Source organism: Marmota monax, unplaced genomic scaffold, assembly GCF_021218885.2.
Source record: "Marmota monax isolate L192 unplaced genomic scaffold, Marmota_monax_Labrador192_F-V1.1 WCK01_AAM20220418_F8-fsc00022, whole genome shotgun sequence".
NCBI classification, from domain to species: Eukaryota; Metazoa; Chordata; class Mammalia; order Rodentia; family Sciuridae; genus Marmota; species Marmota monax.
In genome coordinates, this window is record NW_026695215.1 from 6,861,067 (window position 1) to 6,880,040 (window position 18,974).

Genomic DNA, 18,974 nt, shown 5'->3' on the forward strand with positions numbered 1-18,974 from the left:
AATGTGCCTGGTGACAGTCTTTGAGAGATTATCAGAGTAGGTCTTTCTTCAGGGTCAAACTTTAAATAACATTTGCGTTTTTTATATTAAAAATAATGAGCATGGAGTTTCTCTGATAGACCTTCAAGCACTTTTCAGTGCACTCAGTTTCCACATTAATAATGTTGAGTTTTTTTGAGAATTTTGCTTTCTATTGATGGGCTTACAGATATGTGAGGTGCAGATGTTAAGCCAGTGTGTAAATAACAGTAGCTGCTGATGTTTAACACACACACCCTGGAACAGATCCAGAGTGCGCCCCACATGCAGGCCAGCTTTGTTAGCATCTGTTTCCTGACTGGCATTTCCTGTGCCATAGTTGGCTGCACTGTCCCCTTCGCTCACGGCATTTCCCGCAGGCTCCCCATGACCCTGTTTTCCCTGATTTGTATTAAAAGCCTCATCCCTGCCCAGAGCTGTCACTCCTTGCGGAAGCTCTTGCAGACCCTTTAGGGTGTATCAGGGGCTCCTAAAATTCCTGTGTTCTTAGAAAAACTGTACTTTTTTCCTTGGCTCATCTTAGTTATAGTGAGGAATGGGCGGTAGTGTGGTGTGGGGGGTCTCTCTCCCTTCGATAGTCACTCGAGGAGGACAGAAACTGTGTGTTCTGTTAATAATAATCATAGTCCTAGTCCCTAGGAAGGAGGACAAGACAAATACTTTTGAATGATACATAACTAAAAAGGAATTGAAATAACCAGTGTGGAGAATAAGTGTCAACATGAATAGAAGGATCTAAAGGGGTTGTTGGTGGGCTGCATGCCTTTGACTTTTCCATTGCTAATAATTTATCCTGAAGAAACCAGTGGACAAACAAAGACGTTTTAAGATGATACCTTTATTGCAAGATTTAGTAGCTTGTAATAGGAAAACCTCTTAAGTGTAGGAGCTTCCCTAAGTACATGGTGTCACACTTAATGTATTCAGCAGTCATTAAGTGGTTTTGCTAGGGAAAATCAGCAATACATGGTGTCTGCTTTTTTGGACCATCCATAACGTCAAAATATAAAAACAGATCTGTCTGAAGAATATGTACACCAATATCTGGGTGACATTGGTGATATTACTTTTTGATTTATGTATTTCAATTTTTCCACAATTAGTTTGTTGCATCATAAAAGTTTTTTTTTTTTTTAATTTTTTAATATTTATTTTTTAGTTTTCAGCGGACACAACACCTTTGTTTGTATGTGGTGCTGAGGATCGAACCCGGGCCGCACGCATGCCAGGCGAGCGCGCTACCACTTGAGCCACATTCCCAGCCCCATCATAAAAGTTTTAAACCTACAACATAACCATTGCAAGTTTAGTGCTGTTTGAAGATAACAGGTAGTGTTTTCTAAAAAAACTAAAGGATGTAGGTGGAAGTTAAACAGGGCTAGAAGTGGAGTGCACTGATGGGAAGAAAACTGTATTTGGAAGGGTATCTGTCCTTAGAGGCCAAGCAGAAGAGAGGGTGGGGAAAAGGCTAAGTAAAATAATGCTTTTTTGGTCCTGGTATTTGTGGTAGCAAAGAACCACTCTGGCTTGTCTGTAGGCTGTTAGTGAATTCTGAAAACATCAGCTCCTGCCTTGTGCTGAAGGGTTTGCACAAGAGCCCAGTAGGGACTCTGAAGTCAGCCTTGAGCCATGACTTGCTGCTGAGAGGTGAATGGGAAGTTTGAGCTCCTGTCGGGACTACTGGGAAGCCCTGACCTTCTGCAGTCTGGGCAGCCATGGTACTTTTGTGGCCAGGTACCCATGTGCTCATGCTTCTCCTTGGTGGGTCTTTTATCAATCCCATATCTTGGGACCTGCCCTGCCTAACCTACCCTGTCCCCTAAGTTGATGATTGCCCCATAATTCTGATTGCTGCGTGCTGTGTAATGAGAATCAGTGGGCCTGCAGAACATTTCACAGGGGTCCCTATGAGCCTGCAGGAGTTTTTCTTTCTTAGATGGTACTTTGGTTGCTTTGTTCTAGTCAGTGGCCATCTGGCCTCTCCCTTCTTGGTAGCAATGTGGAGGATCACAAGAGTTCCAGCACTCCCAATTTTTGACGTTCCATTTTAGATTTATTTTATCTTTTCAAAGGTTTTTTTCCCCCACATTTTTTATTGGTGCGTTAAAGTTTAACATGATAGGGATTCATTGTTACATATAGTACATGAGTACAATATAACAATATAATTGAATTTAGTATTATTTTCCAGTATGTCCCCTTACTCTCCCCTCCTTGTCCCCCGACCCCACACCACCTCTTTCCTCTACTGATCTACCTTTGATTTTTGTGAGATCCCTGCTGCCCGTGCACTTCTCCTTTCTCCTTTCTAGCTTTCACATATGAGAGAAAACCTACAACCTTGACCTTCTGAGTTTGGCTTTTCCTTCCTTCCTTCCTTCCTTCCTTCCTTCCTTCCTTCCTTCCTTCCTTCCTTCCTTCCTCCCTCCCTCCCTCCCTCCCTCCCTCCCTCCCTCCCTCCCTCCCTCCCTTCCTTCCTTCCTTCCTTCCCTCTTTTTTTTTTGTACTGGAGATTTAACCTAGGGATGCTTAACCACTGAAAGACATCCCCAGCCCATTTTTTATTTTGAGACAGGGTCTCACTAAGTTGCTGAGAACCTTGCTAAGTTGCTGAGGCTGGCTTTAAACTTTCTATCCTCCTGCCTCGGCCTCCTGAGCTTTTGGGATTACTGCTCCCAGCTTGGCTTATTTTGCTTAATGTTATCAAGTTCCATCCATTTTCCTATAAATTACAATTTCATTTTTCTTTATGGCCGAATAAAACTCCATTGTGTGTGTGTGTGTGTGTGTGTGTGTGTGTGTGTGTGTATATATATATATATCACATTTTCTTTATCCATTCATCCATTGAAGGACACCTAGGCTGGTTCCATAGTTTGGCTGTTGTGATTGTGCTGCTGTGGACATGGATATTCAGGTATTTCTATATAAGATGAATTTAATTCTTTAGGATAAATACTGAGGAGTGGTGTAACTGGGTCATATGATGATTCCATGCCTAGTCTTGAGGAAACTCCATACTGATTTCCGTAGTGGTTGTACTAATTTACAGTCCCATTAACAGTGTAAAAGTGTTCCTTTTACTCTACATCCTTTCCAAAATTTATTATTGTTTGTATTCTTGATGGTCATTGTAACTGGATTGAGATGAAATCTCAGTGCATGTTTGATTTGCATTTCCCTAACTGCTAACATTGTTTCATATGTTTGTTGACTATCTGTATTTCTTCTTTTGAGAAGTGCTTAGTCCATTTACCCATTTATTAACTGGGTTATTTGTTTTTTTGTGGTAATTTTTTTGAGCTCTTTATTTATCCTGGATATGAATCCTCTGTCAGAAGCTAGCAAAGATTTTTCTCCCATGCTGTAGGTTTTCTCTTCACATTTCCAATTGTTTCCTTTGCTGGGCAGAAGCTTTTTAATTTGATGCCATCCTATTTATTAACTCTTGGCATTATTTCCTGAACTTTAGAGGTCCTATTGAGAAAGTCATTGCCTGTGCCTTTGTGCTGGAGTGTTGACCCTACATTTTCTTCTAGGAGTTGCATAGTTTCTTTTTCTTGATTTTTTTTTTTTTTTTTTTTTTTTGCATCAATTGAGATGACTAAGTGATTTTTTCCCCAAGGTCTTTGATTCAATTTGAGTTGTTTTTTGTGCAGGGTCAGAGATAAGGGTCTAGTCTCATTCTCCTACATATGCATAACCTTTTGTCCCAGAGCCATTTGTTAAAGAGGCTGTCTTCTCTCCAGGTATGATTTTGGCACCTTTGTCAAGGATCAGTTGACTATATCTGTGTGGGTTTGTCTTTGTGTCTTCTGTTCTGTACCATTCATCTATGTGTCTTTTTAATGCCAGTACCATGTAGTTTTGTTCCTATAGCTCTGTAGTATAATTTGAAGTCAGGTATTGTGATGCCTCCAGCATTACTTTTTTTGGCTTAAAACTGCTTTGGCTATTCTGGGTCTTATATTCTTCTGAATGAATTTTAGGGCTATTTTTTTCTAGTTCTTTGTAGAATGTCAATGGTATTTTAGTGGGGATTGCATTGAATCTGTATATTGATTTGTTAATATGGCCATTTTAACAATATTAATTTTGCCTATCCATGAACATGGGAGGTCTTTCCATCTTCTGAAGTCTTCTTCAATGTCTTTCTTTGGTGTTCTGTAGTTTTCATTGTAGAGGTCTTTTGCCTCCTTGATTAGATTTATTCCTAAGTATTTTTATTTTTGTTTTGAGGCTACTGTGAATAGGATTGTTTTTCTGATTTCTTTCTCAGTAGATTCATTGTTGGTATTATAGGAAAGCTATTGATTTTTGTTTGTTGATTTTGCAACTTGTTACCTTGCTAAATTTGCTTATTAGCTCTAGCAGTCTTTTGGTGGAGCTTTTTATATCTTCTAAGTGTAGGATCATATCATCTGCAAATGGTGATAATTTGAATTCTTCATTTCCTATTTTTATCCCTTTTATTTCCTTCTCTTGCCTAATTGCTCTGGCTAGATTTTCTAGCACTGTATTAAATAGAAGTGGTTAAGAGTGAACATCCTTGTCTTGTCTCAGATTTTGCAGGAAGTGCTTTCAGTTTTTTCCCATTTACTATGAGGTTGGATTTGGGTTTTTCATATACAGCCTTTATGATATTGAGGTAAATTCCTTCTATCCCTAGTTCTTCAGTTTTTTTTTTTAAAAATCATGAATGGGTGCTGAATTTTGTCAGTGACTTTCTCTGCATCAATTGAGATGACTAAGTGATTTTTCCCCTTAATTCTGTTTATGTGATGAGTTACATTCATTGATTTGTGTAGCTAAACAATTCTTGCATGCCTTAGATAAAACCAACTTGGTTATGAAGTACAATCTTCTTAATATGTCATAAATATGACTTAAATAGTCAAGAATATGACTGGCTAACGTTAAGTATTCCTGTTTCTAAGTTAATCAGGGATATTGATCTGTAGTTTTCTTTCCTGGAGGAATCCTTATCTGGTTTTGGTATGAGTGTGATACTGGCTTTATAGAATGAATTTGTGTTTCATCCTCTTCTATTTCATGGAATAATTTGAAGAGCATTGGGATTAATTATTTAAAGGTCTGGTAGAGTTTGGTAATGGACTTTTCTTTGTTAGAAGACTTTTTATAACTGCTTGTATCTCATTATAAGTTATTGGTCCATTTAATTTTTTATGTCCTCTCCAGTCAATATTGACAGATTGTGTCTAGAAATGTATCCATTTCTTTTTTCAATATTTTGGAGTATAAGTTTTCAAAATAGTTCCTTGGTTGTCAGTAATTTTCTTTCTGGACTTGGAGCATGTTATTCCAAGCCCTCCTGGCTTTTATAGTTTGTGCTGAGAAATTGGAAGTAATTGTGATAGGCTTACCTCTAAATGACCTGATGTGTTTCCCTTGATTTTTTTTGGCAGCGAGGAGGATTAGAATCAGGGCCTTGTACATTTGTGAGTACTCTACCACCGAGCTACATCCCAACTCCTTCTCTTGATACTTTCAAATTATATATTTGTTCTCTGTGTTAGGCATTTTAATTATAATGTGTTATGGAGAGGTTCCTTTTTGATCTCGTCTATTTGGGGTTTGAATGCCTCCAGTACCTGAATGTCCATCTCATCCTGAAAAATTTTGTTATTATTTCCCTGAAGAGGTTTTCCATTCCATTAGCCTGCATCTCACAACCCTCCTCTATTCCCATGATTCTTAAATTTGGCTCCCAATGTCCCAGAATTCTTTTATATTCTTATCAGAGTTACTTACTATCATTTCTTTAATGCTATCAATGTTCAAGGTTGGCCACTTTATTTTCCAGCTTTAAGATTCTGTCTTTTTTATTGTATTTATTGTGTCTTTCATTTCCAAGATTTCTGTTTGGTTCTTTTTCAATATTTAATATGTCATAAATATGACTTATTAGTCATCAATATGACTATTAAAATTTTTCAATATTTCTATCTCCTTATTGTATTTCTCATTAATATCCTATACTGACTGACTTAATTCATTCCATTGTTTTTCTGTGTTCTCTTGGAATTCATTGATCATTTTTATAATCAGTCTTTTGAATTCTTTATCTGATATTTACTTCAGTGTCTTTTGGGTCAGTTGCTGGTGTGTTAGAGTCTGTAAACAAGTCAGGATGGCGCCTGGCACTTTGCCAGAGAAATGTTAGAGTCTGTAAACAAGTCAGGATGGTGCCTGGCATTTTGCCAGGGGGAGTGGTTTGTGAGGTGGTGCCAGCTACTTTGGAGTTCTCGCAGGGATTCCCGGAGAATTCCCATTGGTTGGGGAAGTGCCGGAGGAGGGATTTCCGGTGTGTGGGGTTTCTGGAAGGGCCGCGTGGGTGGCGTTGGCAGAAAAGCGTGCGTGCAGTGCCGGTGAGAGTTGAAATAAAGTAGTTGCTGTTTGAACCTACAAGGCTTTGAGGAGGCTTGGTTATTCGTGTGGCAAGAGCCGCCCCATTGCCCGACAGTAAAGGTCAAATATACAATACAATCAATCCAGCATCACAGCAATTATATATAGCTTAACTCAAATCATCGTCTCAATGGTTCCCGGTGTCACCTTTCAAACATTCCCTCTGGCAAATGCCAGGCATCATTCTGATGAGCCGTGGCTCTCAACAGCAGACCCTACTTCCCACTCCATCCTACTTCATACTGGGGAGAAGGGAAGCTAAGATTCATTTCACCCAGCTTCAGTCTGAGGCCACTCCAATGGTAGCTCAGAGAGCAACACAAAAAGAAGGGGTTAACCACATCCAGCCCTTTGCTCTCACTCTCAATACATGACTCAAGAAGAAATGGAAAGACAGTTGGGCTAGACAGTGGCCATCCATTCTCATAGACTACTTTGACCACCTCAGTGGAGATGACTTCTTCATTTTTCATTAAGAATCTTTTTTCCCTTTGTGTGTGGGTATATGTATGTTGAGAGACAGTATTTTTCAAACACAAGGTCCCACTGCAGCCTCTGGATCAGCTAAGCTCAGACGGCTTTTGGTTTTCTGTGCTGGATTTGTCCATTGTGTTTCTGTATGTCCTCCCTCGCTCTGTGGTGAAATGGAGCTGCTGCTGAAGCCAGATTTAAAATTAGGTAGTCAGTGTAGTTAGGTAAATCGGGTCTAATACCGAGTGAAATCTAAAATGGAGGCCATGCTGATAATGATTCCTGAAATGCAGGACAACTCATGGAATGTTAATGAAGTCCCAGAAAGGCCCTAGGCCAAAGTCCACCCCAAAGAAATGTTAATAGAACCCAGGAAACAGCCCCCAACGGATTTGGAGATAGCCCATCCCAAAGAAGTGATAATGAAGTCCTTCCTGCCCAGATTACTTGTTTGGCCCACCTGTGTCCCAACCCTTCCCCCCTACATTCCATCACCAAAACTATAAAAAGGGGAAACAACCACACTTCCACGGATTCCACCTCTTGGGTCCCCTTCTTCCTCCGGGAGAAGTCTTTTCTGCTGTCTTTTAATAAACTTCTAATTTCTACCTTGCCTCGGCGTGCTTCTCTGGTGTTATTCTTCAACATTGGGGAAGCAAGGACTCGTCACTGGTCAACAGTGGTAACACTGCCACTGCCACAATGTGCTCTATTGAGTAATTTAATGCCAGAACTTACTTCTGTCTTATAACTGGTTCCTGTTGAGCAACTCTCCCTATTTCTCCCATCCAGATGCTCTCCCCAGCCTCATGTAACCATTATTCTTTCAATTTCTATGAGATAGACATGTGATCAACTGCTTTCTAGATTCCACCAGGGAGTGATGTGGTGCCTCTTTGTCTCTCTGTGCCTGGCTTATTTCACTTAACGTAATGACATCCACATTGTCACAAATGACAGAATTTCATTATTTTTTGACTGGGTAGTATTCTCGTGTGCACATGTACTACACCTTCTTCATTCAGCAGATTGACACTTTGGTTGCTTCCATTTCTTGGCTGTTGTGTCCAGGCTCACATTGAACACAAGCAGCACTCTTGACTTTTAATTTACGAAACAAGGCTATGGTTACCTTTCTAAGGAAGTCACGCTCCACACCTTGTGTTTACTGGACAAGTTAGGCAAGCTGGGCCCTGGAAGATGGAGTTCACATTTCTTTGGGCACATTACTCAAAAAGGCAACAGGCTGCCCTCTGAGATTTCTAGACTACAGTAGTCATTCCCAAGAAGCTGGAAGTGTGACCTTCATGACCCTTCCAAGCTTCTTGCAAGGCTGATCTCTCTATTCAATATTGAGGGATTTTCACTTTTCCAAGAAAAGTGTGGAGATTATATTTAAAACTACTATGTTGAAGTAGTTTTTAACCTTTGAAGCAGCCCCTCTTTGCCATGGGTAAAGGTAAACAAGTTTCAGGAGAAAGAGAACCTCCTCATGCCCAGCTCATGCTCATTAGAGTCTAGCTCAGCAGGATGAGGAGGGCGAGAGGAGCCACAGGGTGAGGTCAGGAGAGAAAAGATGAAGATGCTGAGTTTGATTTATACAATTGGGGTTCAAACACTGGCATGAGAAACTCTGGGCAGGGGGGTGAATAGTGTCCCATGTTGGAAGCAATTATTTGGACTGGAGACCTGGAGATGATGTAAAGTAGGCTTGGTTGGGGTCATTAAAATCACAGGACCTTGCAGTTATCACCCATGAAAGGGAGGCAGAGTGGAGAAGAAAGACCCAACAGAACCCACAGAGGTACAGTCCAGGCTGGAGAATGGGAGTGTGGAAGGAATTGTCCCAGGAAAACAATCAAATTTAAGGGGTGTTTAAAAATGTCTTCCACGACTTGAAACTGCCCCAAATTTCTATCAATTTTAAAAATTTATTTTGATTTTTTATTCGAGTATTACATTTATACATAGTAGTTGGGTTCATTTTGACAAAGTCATGCATACATATGATTTGATTTTGTCCCCTGTTTCTCTCCCTTTCACTCCCCTCCTCCTTCCCTACTGATTTTACTTTTGCTCATTTAATTATTTATTTTTTCCAATTTTTTTATATAGTTGCAGATGGACAGTATGCCTTTAATTAATAATTTATTTATGTGGCTCTGAGGATCAAACTCAGTGCCTCACACGTGCTAGGAAATTGCTCTGCCACTGAGCTGCAGCCCCAGTCCTAATTATTTATTTTTGATTATTACTTTCTACATATACATAAAAATAAAATTCCCTGTGATATTTTTATATATGCATATAATATGATTTTGTTAAATTCATTCCAGATTTCCTCCCCTTTCCTGTCCCTGTCTCCTCCCTCCATCTCAATCTCCTTCTTCCACTCCACTGATATTTCCTATATCTTTGTGGTATCTTATCCCTTCCACATTTCTCCCTTTATTGGGGCCTGGCTTCCATATATGAGAGAAAACATTCAATCTTTGATTTTCTGGAGTCTGGCTTATTTCACTTAGCATGCTGTTCTTCAGTTCTGTACATTTACTGACAAATGCCACTATTTAATTTTTATTCATGGCTGAGTAAGACTCAGTTTTGTATATATGCCACATTTTCTTAATCCTTTCATCTGTTGATGGGCATCTGGGCTAATGAAATAAATTTGGCTATTGTGGATTATATTGCTATAAACATTAAAATGGCTATATTGCTATGGTATGCTGATTTTAGTCCTTTGGATAGATACCAAGGAGTGGGAGAGCTGGGTCATGTGGTTCCATTTCTAGTTTTTTGAGGACTCTTTATGCTGCTTTCTAGACTGGTTGTACTAATTTGCAGTCCCACCCATAGTGTATCAGTCTACATTTTCCTGTACATCCTCACTGGTGTTTTTTATATTTGGGTTCATTGACATTTGGGGCATATATATTTACTTTTGTTATAACTTCTTATTGGATTGTTCCCTTTACTGGGATGCAGTAGCCTTCTTTGCCTTTTCTTATTAATGTTTGTTTGAAATCTGCACTGTCAGAAATGAGAATAGCTATTCCCACTTGTTTTCAGACTCCATTTATGTTGAAATTTTTTTTCCATATATCTTCAGCCAGTGGGTTTCTGGGTGTTCCTGGAGGTGTGAGCTGAGGTCTCCTGGGGTTGTTCCTTCTTGGGAATTGACTGTTGGTTTGGAGTTTTTGTCTCCCTAATTCTACATGTTGAAGTATTGTTGAGGCTCAGGTGGGGCTAGATATTGTGTGGGGTGAGATTTTCTATTACTCAGCTGAGTTGGGAGTATTACTCTGTGGCAAGATCTCTACTCTGTGGAACATGAGTTCCAGACGTCCAGCAGAGACCAGCATCTTTCCAGCCCTTCTTAAAGGGAAGGGGAGATCCAGGAATAGCAGTAATATGAGCAACAGTGGTACAGTCTTAAAATAATATCCAGTGCCTACTTTGATATCTATCTATCACAGTAGTTGCCTCCTATATAGGACTGGAGGGGTCAGCATTTAACCTCAGCACCAATAATCAAAAACTGAAGTAGACCAGACATTTGGCAACAGGTGTTTATTATATTGTCCACTGTTATTAATAATTAAAACATGAGTGGGGTAGGAATTACATAAACTATATAATTATATTATTTAATGAAGTTACAATTTCTTAGGTGAAGAGAAAATAGGGTAGAAAGGCAAGAAAAATTTTGAAATATTTAAAAATGTGAATAGAGGAGAGACAGGAGATAGAGAGTAGAAGTTGACTATAAAGAAAGAGGAATAAAAAATTAAGTAATAGTAACAAAAAATTAAAGAAAGGAAGAAGGAACAGGAAAAATTGGCTGTTAATGGGACAAGAAGGTGAAGAAAGGGCTGTAAGAGGGAAAAAAAAACCCCAAGGTATGAACAAGCAAGCAAAAGTAAGATCGAAGCAAACAAATCTACACATAACTGTACCCCACCTACATCAAACCAAGGCTAAGTCATAAACAGGTGTAGAAGAAATAATTAATGTGAAAGAAAAATTATATGAATATATATGTGTATATATATATGCATGAATATATATTTGAACCTATCCACACAGTGAGAACACATGCCCACTCACACATGCAGAATTTTGAAGAACGGGTAAATATAAAAATAATAAAATACAATGAAATTATTATTATTATTTTTTAAAAAATATTTTTATTAGTTGTCGATGGACCTTTATATGTGGTGCTGAGAATCGAACCCAGTGTCTCACACATGCTAGGCAAGCGCTCTACCACTGAGCCACAACTCCAGCCCAATACAATGAAATTATATTTGAAAAAATTTAAAATGCTAAGAAAGTGAAAAAAACAGTGGTGGGATACAGAAGAAATAAAAAAGAAAAAAGAAAAAGAAAAAAAGGAAAAAAAAATCTTAATGGGAAAAAAAGGGCTTGTTTCTGCTGAGGTGGTCAACACTGTCCACACAAAAGCCTCTTTGTTCCTCACCCAGCTGCTGTGGTGTGGCCAGGAGGCAGAGCTGATTGTGGTAGCTCAACTTGCAGCCTCCCAGTTTTGGGTGGGAAGGATGGGGGAGGGCTGATGTTGGGTAGTCCTGTAGTGGGGGTGGTGCAGAGTTCTAAATTGGAGGATCCAGTAGCTGGGGGTTAGTCGTGGCTGAATTTCTCGGTTGGTGGGTACTTGGGATTTGATCCACACCCACTATCGCTGGGGAGATGCTGGTCTCTGCTGGACGTCTGGATCTCTGGGGCCTCTGGTAAAATCCCCTTTTGGGGCATAGAGATTAACCCTCCACAGTGTTCACCTTCACTGCTATGAATGCGAATTACCGGCTACTTGCCCTGCAGTGCAGAGGCTCTGTGTGGCTGCTGTCGGCATCTTCCCAGTAGTTCCAAAGAGGCCCCTGTGACAAGGGAGCCTTCTCCCTTGGTATCTGGACCCTGTATGGCCCAGGCACAATTTTCTTTGCACCTGTTCCAGTCACTCTGGTTCAGCCCTAGTCATAACAGGCAATGGCTGGCAACTTCCCTTGAAGGTCACCTCCTCGGCTTGCTGCTGCGTGGTGCTTATAGATGGTTCCTGTGCTGGCCACCAGATCCAAGCCCAGGAGTGTTTTCAGCACCAGAGGTCCAAATTTGGCTGCACTATCCACCACGGGGGCAAGTGATTTTTGGTTGGTTTTTACTGAACTGCTTCCCCCACCAACTCTGTATCCATTAAGGCTAGCCTCCCTCTCTGTTCCGCAGGTTCTGCTGAGCCAATTTTTAAAAATTTATATTTTTACCCTGTGCATTGTCTTCTATCTCTGCCCCTTCCCCTGACCCTCAGCAGCCAAGCTGACACGTCTCTCACATACATTTTTCTAATTTGGTTAGAAGTTTCTGACTTCTGTGTCTCTGTGGTTTCTTTTACAGTCTGGTTTACCTTTCAGGGAGTTCCCTCCGTCACCCACCTTGCCCCGGACAGTCTTCCCGTATTGCACGCCTGGTGCTGAGGAGTGCTGGGCAGTGTGTTCTTCCTCCTGCCCGCTAGCTCTTCTCCCTCCAGTTCTGTGAATTTGAATATAGACATAGGTGGCTGCAGACATCACGACCAGAATGCAAACTCCCTTATGAATTGCTCAAAGAAAAAATACTCTCATTGCTTGCTAGGACATGCTATGTTCCCTTCTGTGCAGATGTTTGCATTGTCTTAAAGTTTTAGTTTATTATCCATCACCTGGATTTCTTTCTTTCTTTTTAAAAATGCCTTCCTAGTCTAATGACTAAGCACATCAATCTTTTATGGTCAAGCAACTTACTATTACATATTTCATGGACTTTAGGTTTTCATTTTAGAATCTCTGAAATCAGTATGTCTTACCTTTGATTGCATCTTAACAGAGTAGCAGGGAAAACCACGCCAATGCTTGCAGTGCTGTTGCGCTGGGTGCTGACGTGGGTGCTGAACTGGGTCCTGCGTAAACACTTATACTCAGTGGGGCAGCATTGAACCCAGGGCTTGAGAACAGCCAGCAATCCAGAGATGCAGGTCATGTGGGTCTCCTCACTCAAGTGCTGCATGGATGGGTGGGGGACAGAGCTCTGGCTCAGAGACTGTGATGCAGTGTGGTGGGGACCATCAGAAAGCAGTGGCTAGGGTGTTAGGGTTCAGAGAGGACAGGATCTTCCAGGACCCTCGAGGAGAACCCTGGAGCAGCCCTGGAGCCGTGGTGTGGAGGGTGGCAGGTGGTTCACCTGGCAGGAGAGTAAGGTGAGAGTGAGGAGGAAAGGTCTCAGAGCACCACCTGGGAGTTTCGGCTGAAAGTGGATCACAATTGCACATTCAGGACTGTGGCCTTCATCTTTTGTGTGTCTGGAAGTCTTTTATGTTGGGGATTGTTAAGATTTGCATTTTAGAAAGATGCTGTAGGAAGAGGTGAATTGGGGGCTGAGGGATCCAAATCTGGACCCGGAGGATGGGTAACAGGTTGGAGCAGTGGCACTAGAGACACGAGGCAGCGGCAGTGAGGATGGAAGGGAGGCACAGGCTCCAGCTGTACTGGCGAGGTCCAGATGACAGAATGTAGCCATTTGCTGGGAGTGAGGCGAGGCTTGGGAGGAAATGAGTTTGTTTTGGCTTTGTGGGGCTTGAGAAGACTCATATGGGTTGCCACCCACGAATGGACGTAAATGGATAGAAACATGGGTGCGGAATTGAAGAGTATTGCCCTGGAGGGAGGTCTGATGACGTCAGCAGTGGGCATCAGGGAGTCAGTGGGCTGGCCCAGGAAGAGGCTGGGATGAGCAGAGAGCCAGGGTCATGGTCCTGGGACAGTCAGCTGCCTCCGGGAAGCTGAAGGAGTGGCTTAAGAGTGACAGACAGGGCTGCATGCGTGCGGCCCGGTTTCGATCCTCAGCACCACATACCAACAAAGATGTTGTGTCTGCCGATAACTAAAAAATAAATAAATAAATATTAAAAAAAAAGAGTGACAGACAGCATGGAAGGGTCACCTGGGAGGGTCAGTGGTATCCATGTATTGCATCTGGGATTCTTGGTGTTGTTGAGTAGTTTCAGTGGAACTGGATGGGGGGCAGGTAGCGTCCCGGCTGCAATGATTTGGGTATGGATTCCAGGTAGCAAGAGCAATTGCAATCAAAGGTGTTGCCTAGCCTTGCAAGAAATGAGGCTACAAAAGTAGAGAGAAAGGAGTCTCTGATAGCAGCCATTTGTTTGCCAGACTAAAGCCTCCTAGCGCCTCTGTTATGAATGTGTTTCTCTGTTTGCAGAGCGGAACATTCTCAAACCCTGCAATTCCTTAATTTTCTCGAGGTGGAAGCTTTTGCTTTGTTTGTGATTTAAGCACTATAAAATGCCCAGTTACAGCTAGCTGCAAGAATGTAAGTTCTGCTTCTTATATTCTTCCAGAAGCCATTACCTTTGAAGTTGTTTGATATACTTTAAAGAAGCAAACCCTCAACAAAACCTAAAGTTGGGAAATTGAAATTCTAAAGAGATTTAGCTTGTTTATGAGAAAGTAAAAGATAATGAGAAGACGCAAGTTGATAAGCTCAGGTTATGCTTAACTGCAAGTAATTTTGTGAAAAATTTCTCCTTTCTCTTGTAATACAGACTTAACAGAAAAAGCGAGAGTGCTTGCAGGTAATGAGTGTTCTGGAATTGCTTTGAATTGAAGTTAGTGGGTGTTGGAACAAATAAATACCAAACAACTTGTGCCTTAGTTTTATAGGCACTCATAAATTGAATTTGGCAGTAATTCTGGAAAAGTGTGCGGAGAATCATGAATATTCATTTATTCTACAAAGTTTTAGTAAGCACCATGAGTACATGCCTTTGCTAGATCATGTAGGAGGTGAGCCAATGGGACTTGAGTCAGGACTCTCTTACTTATGGGGGGAAGATGACCTAGAGAAGTCTGATGGGAGAGGGCGGGCAGCAGGTAGGGTTTAGGGTGGGCTTCTTGGGAGAGGTGGTATTTGAGCTCTTTGCTGAGATACACATTTGTCCTCAGATGAGGCCATTTCGTGTAATGTCCTTGACTTCTCTCTTTCTGGAAACTGTTCTGTCATTTGGTTTTCTATGCTGTGGCTCAACGGCAGCTCTGTCTCTGGGCAGTCAGAACTTCTCATGGTTCTGTACACCGTAGGTCCCTGTTCCTTTTTCTCACTTCTCCTTCAGAGATGTCATTTGCTGCGGTGGTTTTGAATATTCACCTACACAGGTAACCCTGGAAGGGCGATGTGTGGGAAAAGCTGGTTTGTTTTTGGTACTGGGGATTGACCCCAGGGCCACTTAACCACTGAGCCACATCCCCAGCCTTTTTTGTATTTTATTGAGAGACAGGGTCTCGCTAAGTTGCTGAGGGCCTTGCTAAATTGCTGAGGCTGGCTTTGAACTCATGATCCTCCTGCTTTGGTCTCCTGACCCACTGGGATTACAGGTGTGTGCCACTGCACCCGGTGGAAATGCTGTTTGAAGACACCTGCGTGTAGTGCAGGAGGGCTGGAAGGGAGGGCAGGTCACCTCAGGAGACTGCAGGAGTCTAGCTGTTATGTTTTTGTCTTTCCCCTGACTCACTCAACCATGGGGCTGCCAGGTTAAGTTTCTCAGTCACAACTTTGATCATACTGCTCTGCTCAGATGCCACCAGATCACCTGACATGTTGGGCTGTGGCCAATACTTCTGCCAGTGGCAGTGGCCTTCCTATTTTCATGCACTACAACTCCAGTGGTGGCATTTTGAACATGATAGTATTTTTTGGCCTTCACTTTTGTTTGAACCTGTCCAAACAGCCAAGGAAATCATGGAGGGTGCTCAGGACTCAGGGGAATGACAGAGTTGAGGAGCCCTGTTTCCCCACAGGGGTGGGCACTATACATTTGAATGGGTACATTTGGGAATAACTTGTTTTTTCCTGCTGTCCTTGTCCCTTCAGTAGGTGGATTTTTGCCGATCACCAGGAAGGTGGGAATTTCCTCTTAACTATGTCAGACCATGGATTCCCAGCTCCACCCACACTGGGGTCCTTTTCCCACAGGCAATAATATGGTTCTGCTGTCTCAAGAAACCTGTCCCTGAAAACCCAGGATACCATGCCAACTATGTTTGACCCCAACTTTCCAGAAGTTAAAAATAGATGCCTCTATGCTGTTGAGTGGGATCACAAAACTCAGCAGAAGCAAAAGGTATCAGAAAGGTAATAGCAAGCACCCATATCAACCACGACCAGAAGGTAGGAAGGCTGGCCAGGAGTATGTGATGTTCTTTAGGTGAGGCTGTGGGTCCTGAGGGTTCCAGGTCATTTTCTTCCTGCTCTGGGGTTGGGAAGGTGATGGGCACTAGAGGGGTTGGCCTGATGGGTGACGGTGGCTCCAAACTTCCATCTGGTGCACGGCTTCTCCAGTAACATGAAACCTTATTAACTGTAAGGGGTGATAATTGGAGCAACGAAGTTGGCTGAAATCTCCTTCTATAGCCTCCCCAAAAGAACAGAAATTAGTAATAAAAACGAGAGCTGAGAGTGTTCAGAAGAGCAAACACAGCTAAGCTCTCAGCTCCTATAGAAACATTTGTATGGAAACAGCTGACCTGCTAATTAGAAAACATTCCTGCCTATTCATTAAGCCAATTATCCTGAGGAATTCTGCTAAGCAACACTTAGTCTAGTGCTAATTATTGCATGGCCTTGAAAGCAATAAACTGTGCTTCCAGAATAAAAATTTTTAACTTAGGCATAGGCATGGCTTATTCAGACATTGCTATAATCAGAGTGGGATGGAATGAGGGGCTACCCTCTGATTCTTATGGAAAGGGTGGTCCACCTCTTTGTAGGAGATTATAATGAATTACTAGGCTATGCATGATTCCATCTAAGGAGTCCTTGCAGATCATCCTTGTTTAGATATGAGTTTTCAAGAAAGGCTGTCTTTTCTGATTGCTTTGGCTCTAACTTTTTGAATTTTTTACTTAGGGAATGGACAGGTGGTAAAGCTTTTTTTTTTTTTAAACATAAACTGAGTGATCACATTTGAGTAGAAATGAGGCGAATCATTTTTCATGCAGCACAATAAACTTCTAACCGTTAATGCAGCACCGTTAATGCAGCTGAAGGTGCACCAGTGTCCTCGGTGCCTGCCGAGGGCAGCCTCTGTGCAGGGAGCTGACCTGGGCCAACATGCCCTGCTTGGCCCAGGACGGCTGAGCTTTGTGTTTAGGGGCATGTGCCCGAGCTGGGTGGCATTGGGCAGTCAGGTGCCTCATGGTGTTTCAGTCTCCTCTGTGAATGGGGGACAACAGCCCGACTCCGAGGCCCAGGAGGCTGGATGAGCCCCTCCGTGAAGGTGTCTTACAAGGTAGGCTCCATCTGCTCTGCACCCCTCAGCCCTACCTGCAGCCCCTCTGCGGGGCTGCTGAAGAGCTGGGGTGGGTGTCCTGTCTGCCAGTGGGAAGAGATGGACCACAAAGAAGCAAACAGGTTATCAAATCCAGGTAGTGAAACTGTTAGACCACAAGAGGGAGGGCCCAAGTTGGGGGGAAGTCAGCAATACCCAGGGTGCGTGGAAATGGATGCAGAGAGGATGGCCCTTGAGCTGAGGCCTGAATTAGGAGATAAATTTTCAGTTCCTTAAAAAAAGCAAGTTTTTTTTGTGTGTTGGTGGTTCCCTCTTGTTCTTGTTTTAAAATCTCTCACCCTTTTGACAGGGCTCCTCTGGGAGGGCTGAGACCCTGCACCAGCCCTCATCCCTGTTTAGTCAAGTCAAGATGGCCTCATGTGTCTCCAGACTCACCGGGGCAGTACCCAGATCTGCCCTACCTGGGGCACCCCTCTGGTGGCCCCGGCTGCATGGTCTCCCCCCTGGTTCTGTCTCAGTCTCTGCAGGAACTTGACTCTGTTGCTCCCCAACAGGAAGTACAGGACGGGGTTGAGACAGCTGCTCATGCTCACCAGTGGCCTCCAGATCTTGGAGGCCAGGCTGGCCGCTATCAAGAGCTGGCAGTTCTGCAAGCGCAGGAAGCGGATGGCCAGGTAGAAGGAGCGGGCAACGTGGAAGGGCACGAAGCAGAGGGTGAAGAGGCCGCACACTAGCAGGATGGTCCGCATGGACTTGGCCCGGGCTGTGCCGCCTGTCCTCTCGAGGGTCTCCTCTGGCATGGCCAGGCTCCTGAGCATCAGAGAGTAGCACACCAGGATGACCCCTGAGGGAAGGACGAAGCCGGACAGCATCAGTGCCATGCTGTAGGAGAAGTACTCATCGAACTTCTCGGGGTTAGTCGTGTCATAGCAGATGGTCTGGCCGTTGATGTGGTCTGTGTGGGAGAAGGCCAGTGTGGGCAGCAGCTGGAGGACCACCAGGGCCCACGAGGCTGCAGCGCCCAGCCGGGCGTGCCGGGGGGTGCGGTAGGGCAGCGATCGCAGCGGGTGGCACACACCCAGGAAGCGGTGCACAGAGATGCAGGTGAGCAGCAGGATGCTGCTGTAGATGTTGCAGTAGAAGAGGAAGCGCACAAGCCGGCAGAGCAGCTCCCCGAAGGGCCAGGCGTCGTCCAGGCAGTAGGTGGCCACCAGGAAGGGCAGCGTCAGCACGTAGAGCAAGTCGGCCACCATCAGGTTCACCAGGTAGGTGGTGGCACAGCTCCAGGGCTTGGTTTGGTGCCAGCAGAGCCACAGGACAGTGCCATTCAGGGGCAGCCCAAGGAGGAAGATGGCGCTGTAGGTCACGGGAAGGTAGACTTGCTTGTAGTCCTCTGAGTACTGGCAGAGACCCGGTTCCCTCGAGGCATTTGAGCCCAGCTTCTCCATCCCTGGGGAGGTCCCTCCAGGAGCATGTGTGTGCCCTGGGGGAGACAGTGGATAGCACAGCATCATGACCTCTGCTGGCCTCATGTCTGCCTGACCTGGGGTTCAGCCCTGCTCCCAAGTCCCCTCGCAAACCCCTTGGGGCACAGCCAGCTCCAGGGAGGAGAGTGAAACCCGAAGGCAAGACAGTCCTGAAAATCAGGGTCTGGACTTACCAGGAAACTTGCTGAAGCTCT

At 43.5% G+C, this 18,974-nt stretch overlaps 1 protein-coding gene across 1 annotated transcript; it reads right to left on the reverse strand.

The window, feature by feature from the left end:
- Positions 1–17,724: 17,724 nt before the first annotated feature.
- On the reverse strand, positions 17,725–18,741 carry LOC131423722 (P2Y purinoceptor 4-like). The gene is given in 3 exon segments (XM_058574916.1): positions 17,725–17,842; positions 17,844–18,145; positions 18,148–18,741. Coding segments are annotated over 3 exon segments (1,014 nt in total).
- Between the last annotated feature and the right edge of the window lie 233 nt (positions 18,742–18,974).